This window comes from Centroberyx affinis, unplaced genomic scaffold (assembly GCF_046629955.1).
Source record: "Centroberyx affinis isolate AG114_WGS23_722 - 3 ecotype Tasmania unplaced genomic scaffold, CSIRO-AGI_Caff_v1 ptg008301l_1, whole genome shotgun sequence".
Taxonomy (NCBI): Eukaryota; Metazoa; Chordata; class Actinopteri; order Beryciformes; family Berycidae; genus Centroberyx; species Centroberyx affinis.
The window spans coordinates 5,480-12,583 of NW_027284128.1; the positions used below are offsets into that span (position 1 = coordinate 5,480).

The window sequence follows — 7,104 nt, forward strand, 5'->3', positions numbered from 1 at the left end:
CAGGGTCCTATGTTCCCAGGGTCCTAAGTTCCCAGGGTCCTACATTCGCAGGGTCCTAAGTTCCCAGGGTCCTAAGTTTCCAAGGTCCTATGTTCCCAGGGTCCTATGTTCCCAGGGTCCTATGTTCCCAAGGATATGTTCCCAAGGTCCTATGTTCCCAGGGTCCTAAGTTCCCAGGGTCCTAAGTTCCCAGGGTCCCATGTTCCCAGAGTCCTATGTTCCCAAGGTCCAAAGTTCCCAGGGTCCTATGTCCCCAGGGTCCTAAGTTTCCAAGGTCCTAAGTTTCCAAGGTCCTATGTTCCCAGGGTCCTACGTTCCCAGGGTCCTATGTTCCCAAGGTCGTAAGTTCCCAGGGTCCTATGTTCCCAGGGTCCTAAGTTTCCAAGGTCTTATGTTCCCAGGGTCCTATGTTCCCAAGGATATGTTCCCAAGGTCCTATGTTCCCAAGGTTTTTTATTGGAACAAGGCTTCAAAACAGCTATATAAACACAGCAAAACCAATGGTTATCAATTCATTTGATTTTGAAGGTCTCTAACCCTAACTCTAGAACTGGGGAACATAGGACCCTTTGTCATGTTCCCATTATGTGCCATATGAATCTGGGGAACTTAGGACCCTGGGAACATAGGAATGACTCTGCAGGTTGCATATTTAGCAACTGGCAATGTGTGATGACGGTTAACGGGACATGAACATTTGGCATTGCGTAATGGTGAGACGGCATTTTACATATGACAGCTACAATGACAGCTCAAAACAAAGTGACACTGGTTCCTGATTGGCCCAGATGAGGATGACATCATTCGTGGGCGACAAAAACATGTTTACTTTTTTGTCATTTTTTTCCCAGGTTGTGATCGGTCAAACGAATTTTTGGATGTAAAAAAAACAAACAAAAAAAAAAAAAAAACAACAACCCCTCAGCCCGGCTCGAGGACCAATGGGCCGGCGGGCGTGGGCGGGGCTAGGATGAGTGCCGAGCCGCTATTGGAGGAGACGCTGATCAAGCGGTCGCAGCAGAAGAAGAGAACGTCGCCGCTGAACTACAAGGAGAGGCTGTTCGTCCTGACCAGGGCCAAGCTCTGCTACTATGACGGAAGAGCAGAGGTCACACACACACACACACACACACACACACACACACACACACACACACACACACACCAAGGCTATTCTATATACTTTGTTTTATGTAGTTTTCAATTTTTATTTCTATTTCAGTTTAGTTTCAGTTAGTGTTAAGTGTGTCTTAGTTTTTGTTTTTATTTCTATCATTTATTTATTTAGTTATTCATTTATTCATGTATTTATTTATTTTTACTAATGTTTTAGTTTCGTTTTTATTTAGTTATTCAGTTCTAGTTTTAGTATTTTTGTTTGGGTTGGTGTTTTTTTTTTTAAAGGTATAATGATAGAAGTTCAGAACAGGCACTTTTAATAAATCGTAAATTCTTTTAAAATTGTATTTACATGATTTTTTTCAATTAGTGTTCAGTAAAAATAGCCAAAATTTTCTCTTTTTTATAATATTTAATATTTATTTTATTGTAGTTTTACAAGTAGACAAGATAGTTTTAATTCATTTTTAGTTCTTTAATCTTGTTTTTGTGTTTTATTTTTTTTTACTTCTAGTCTTCGTCTTCGTTTTAGTTCACAATGATAACCTTGACACACACACACACACACACACACACACACACACCACCCTTCTCTTTGTCTTTTGTTTCCTCTCTAACACTCTTATCATGTTGATACCCATCAGTCGAACAAAGAAGAAGAAGAGAGAGAGAGAGAGAGAGAGAGAGGGAGAGTCTCTTAACAAAACCTCATTCAAAACTCAAATAAGCAGGAAGCTGTGGACCGCTGTAGCGACCCTGTATGTGTGTGTGTGTGTGTGTTAGTGTGTGTGTGTGTGTGCATCGTCTTGATAGCAGGGCGAATTGTCTTGATGATGATGTCGTCGTTGTTGTTGTTTACATGTTGTTGTGTTGTCGTCAACAGAAGAAGTGCAGGAAGGGCTCCATCGAGCTGAGCCGGGTCAGATGTGTGGAGATCGTCAAGAACAACGGGGGGATCATCCCCTGCCAGAACAAATACCCCTTCCAGGTACTGGGGGGGGGGGGGGCACCGGGGCTGATGGGAAATGTAGTCTTAATGTGGAGAAACACTAGGCAGCTTGGCAAGGAAAGGCAGCTTTATTTGTATAGCACATTTCATACACTGGGTCATTTCAAAGTAATAAAAAATACAGTAAAGGTAAAAAATGTACAATTAAAAAGTGCAAAAGTACAGACAAGAGATCCGAAAGATAAAAGACTTAAAATTTTGATAATCGATTAATCGGTTTGAGTAATTTTTTAAGCAAAATAAGTCCAAATTCTCTGCTTCCAGCTTCTTAAATGTGAATATTTTCTGGTTTCTTTCCTCCTCTATGACAGTAAACTGAATATCTTTGGGTTGTGGACAAAACAAGACATTTGAGGACGTCATCTTGGGCTTTGGGAAACACTGATCCACATTTTTCACCATTTTCTGACATTTTATAGACCAAACAACTAATCCATTAATCGAGAAATTAATCGTTAGTTGCAGCCCTATTAAAAAGTAAACTAGTGCAGTTCAAATCAAGGGAAACAACAAATTACTAGTTCACTAAAACTAACAATACTACTGCTGTGAGATAGAGGAGACCAATCTGTGGTGTGCCTACATCCTGTATATCTGTCTGTGTGTGTGTGTGTGTGTATGTGTGTGTGTGTGTGTGTGTGTGTGTGTCTAGGTGGTGTACGACTCCAATACTCTCTATGTATTTGCTCCCAGTCACGACAGCAGATGTCTGTGGGTCCAGAGCCTCAAGGAGGGTCAGTGCATTTCTATTCTATTCTATTCTATTCTATTCTATTCTATTCTATTCTATTCTAGTCTATTCTAGTCTATTCTAGTCTAGTCTAGTCTAGTCTAGTCTGAAAGCAGAAGAACAACAGAGAGTCGCTAATTTATAGTTCACACACAGTTTATCGTTTGCGTTTCCCTTTATAAGGAGTTTCCATGCCTGTGTGTGTGTGTGTGTGTGTGTGTGTGTGTGTGTGTGTGTGTGTGTCCAGAGATCAGACACAACACGGTGATCGTGGCGAAGTTCCACCCGCAGTTCTGGCAGGAGGGGGTGTGGCTCTGCTGCCGCCAGGCCGAGAAACTGGCCCTCGGCTGCGAGGAGTACAACCTGTTCGGAGACAGTAAGACGCACACACACACACACACACACGCGCACACACACACACACACACACACACATCCGCCAATTAACCAGACTACTCCCTGAAACTGACAAAGGCTGAAAACAAAGTGAGCCAAACTTCACTTTCACAACACAGTTCCTCTTGGGCCCCGAGCCAAAGTGAAAAAGTGAAGCTGTAGGATTCGACTTTTAACTGCTTGAGACTTGACTTGATGCATGAAGAGAAGACCTGAGACTGGACTTGACTTGGGTTCTGGTGACTTGGGACTTGACTCTGACTTGTACTCTGATGACTTGAAAAGGTTTCTAAAGTCTTGACTTGAGATCTTGTGTTTGTGTAAATGACTCAGATTGAAAGTGATGAGATTTGTTCCAGCAGACGACTGAATTGAAATTCTGTTTTCTGAATTTGTATGGAATGATTGAATTTATTGAAGTTGAAACTGATTCTAGAAATCAAACTCATGATGCTCTTACCAAGTTTTTATCCTATTAAAACCATATTGCATTGAAAAGTCCTAGATATTTAGTTTTCTTTAAGATATTAAATTGATACTGGACTCTTGATTTGTTCTGACTTGACTTGCTGTTCTACATTTAGACTTGAGACTTGACATTAATGACATGGACTTGACTTGGACTTGACTTGGTGATCTATATTTAGACTTGGGACTTGAGACTGACTTGGGACTCGAGCAAAGTCGACTTGGTCACACCTCTGTATCTATCTATCTTAAAAAATGGTGTGCAATTACTTCATTACTTCTAGGAAATGATGAATTTGCAAATTATATTGTTCCTCATTTTGCTTGGGGACCCAGCAGAAGACCCACAGGGACCCGTGGGTGTCCCCGAACCTGACTTTTGTACCCGGTGTCATACTGTACCTGCTCTGGACGGCCCAGCAACAACAGAGCACAGCATGGGAGGAGTGATCTGACTTGGACTTGACATAGTACATTTACTCTAATATGGATAATTTTTTACAGTGTAGAATCTGAAACTAAATCTAAATGGACAAGAAGTTGCCATGGTGACATCGGTGCATCACATGTTAGCCTTTCAGCTGTGCAACAGTAGATATAGTAGATGTGCATGAGAGCAGCAGTAAGGAGGGGACAGGTCAGAGGTCACATCACCATGACAACGCAGCCAAACACACAGCAGCACTTCCTGTTTCTCTCTCTCTCTCTCTCTCTCTCTCTCTGTTCCTCTTCTCTAGTTTCCAGGAAACCTCTGCCCCCGATTCCTGGAGAGGAGAGGAGCGACGGGAAGGTAGCCGCTCACACACACACACACACACACACACGCACACACACACACACACGCACACACACACGCACACGCACACACACACACACACACACACACACACACACACACACACACACACACACACACACACACACACACACACACTTTGAGTAATTTACCAATCAGTCAAAATCTACAAACATTTGATTGGAGGCTGGTTGTTACTCCTCCTCCTTTCTCCTCCTCTTCCTCCTCCCCCTCCCCCGCCCCCCTCCTCTTCCTCTTCTTTCTCCTCCTCTTCCTTTCCCCCCTTTTCCTCCTCCTCTTCTTCCTCCTCCTTCTATTCCTCTTCATCCTCCTCCTCCTCTTCGTCCTCCTCCTCTTCCACCTCTTTCTCATCTTCCTCCTCCCCTTTCTGCTCCTCCTCTTCCTTCTCTTCCTCTTCTTCCTCCTCTGCCACTTATTCCTCCTCCTCTTCCTCCTATTCCTCCTCTTCTGCCTCTTGCTCCTCTTCCTCCTCCTCTTCCCCTTCCTCTTCTTCCTCCTTCTATTCCTCCTCCTCCTCCGCCACTTCTTCCTCCTCCTCTTCCTCCTCTCCACCCCTCCTCTTCCTCTTCTTTCTCCTCCTCTTCCTCCTTTTCCTCCTCCTCTTCTTCCTCCTCGTCCTTCTATTCCTTTTCATCCTCCTCCTCCTCTTCCTCGTCCTCCTCCTCTTCTTCCTCTTTCTCCTCCCTCTCTTCCTCCTCCTCCTCTTCCCCTTCCTCTTCTTCCTCCTTCTATTCCTCCTCCTCCTCCACTTCTTCCTCCTCCTCTTCCCCCCCCCACCTCTTCCTCTTCTTTCTCCTCCTCTTCCTCCTTTTACTCCTTCTCTTCTTCTTCCTCCTCCTCCTTCTATTCCTTTTCATCCTCCTCCTCCTCTTCCTCGTCCTCCTCCTCTTCCACCTCTTTCTCATCTTCCTCCTCCTCTTCCTACTCCTCTTCCTTCTCTTCCTCCTCCTCTTCCTCCTCCTCCACTTCTTCCTCCTCCTCTTCCTCTTCTTCCTCCTCTTCTGCATCTTGCTCCTCTTCCTCCCCCTCTTCCTTCTCTTCCTCCTCCTCCTCCTATTCCTCTTCATCCTCTTTCTCCTCCCTCTCTACCTCCTCCTCTTCCCCTTCCTATTCTTCCTCCTCCTATTCCTCCTCTTCCTCCTCCACCACCTCTTCCTCCACCTTATCCTCCTTCTATTCCTCTTCATCCTCCTCCTCCTTATCCTCCTCCTCTTCCACCTCTTCCTCCTCCTCTTCCTCCTCCTCCTCCCCTTCTCCCTCCTCCTCTTCCTCCTATTCCTCCTCTTCTGCCTCTTACTCCTCTTCCTCCCCCTCTTCCTTCTCTTTCTCTTCCTCCTCCTATTCCTCTTCTTCCTCTTTCTCCTCCCCCTCTTCCTCCTCCTCCTCCTTCTATTCCTCATCCTCTTCTGACTTCCCTTTCTCCTCCTCCTCCTCCTCCCTCTCTTCTTCCTCCTTCTCCTCCTCCTCTTCCTTCTTGTCCTCTTCTTCCTCCTCCTTTTCCTGCTCCTCTCCTTCCTTTTCCTACTCTTCCTATTCCTACTCCTCTTCCTCCTCCTCCTCCTCCTACTCCTCTTCTGACTTCCCTTTCTCCTCCTCCTCCTCTTCCTCCTCCCCCCTCTCTTCTTTCTCCTCCTCCTCCTCCTCTTCCCCTTCCTCTTCTTCCTCCTCCGCCTATGCCTCCTCTTCCTCGTCCGCATCCTCTCCCTCCGCCTCCTCCTCCCTCCTCCCGTCCTTCTTCCTTCCTCCTCCTCCTCCAGTCTCGTCGGCCCCCTCCCCCGGCCCCCCCGGCCGCCAAGGACGAGGACGGCGGCGGCGAGGAAGAGGAGGACGAGGAGGAGGAGGAGGAGGAGGAAGAGGAGGAGGTGGTGGTGGCGCTGTACGACTTCCCGGCCGCCGAGCCTCACGACCTTCCTCTGGAGCGCGGGGGGGAGTACGTCGTCCTGGAGCGCTGCGACCTCAACTGGTACAAGGCCCGCAACAAGTACGGGTGAGTACATGGCAGCCCGAGACGTTCCGGAATTCTTGCAACTTCCGGAATTCTTGCAACTTCCGGAATTCTTGCAACTCGCAGCAGAAAACTAACCTGACTCGCCAGATGGTTTGTTACACAGAACCATCTGGGAAGTCGTCCTCGGAAACCGTTTGGAAAGGGCAGGCACTTTCAAAAAATACTCGGCAGGTGATTGGATGAACCATCTGTCTATCACCGTCTATCAACCGATCAGATCGACGAGCCGTATAAACAAACTCGCGCCGAAGCCGGTCGGGAGAAGAGCGGAAAACATCTTTTCCATCCAGAAAAGCCTTCAGTGCCGTTCTTTGCTCTTCTTTCAATTAAGAAATACTCTCGCTAGCCTACGCTAAGCTAGCCTCTTTAGGAGCCGCCATTGTTGTGAACGAACTTCTCGCTGCTCGCTGTCGTCACACCTAAGTCCCGCCCCCAGCTGCCCTCACAGGACGCTGATTGGTCCGCACCGCTGCGGTTCGGCCACAAACGCAGAACTTGAAGCCTGGCAAGATGGATTCTCGAGTGATCGTGATCTCGCGAATCCAGCTGCCTTGCAAG

At 46.6% G+C, this 7,104-nt stretch overlaps 1 protein-coding gene across 1 annotated transcript; it reads left to right on the forward strand.

The window, feature by feature from the left end:
- The first annotated feature begins 855 nt into the window (after positions 1–855).
- Positions 856–6,529, forward strand: LOC139640076 (tyrosine-protein kinase Tec-like). The gene is made up of 6 exons (XM_071514240.1): positions 856–1,108; positions 2,003–2,107; positions 2,781–2,862; positions 3,106–3,234; positions 4,459–4,511; positions 6,296–6,529. The coding sequence occupies exons 1-6, from the start codon at positions 971–973 to the stop codon at positions 6,527–6,529; spliced, it is 741 nt and encodes a 246-aa protein (XP_071370341.1). The 5' UTR covers positions 856–970.
- The last annotated feature ends 575 nt before the right edge of the window (positions 6,530–7,104 follow it).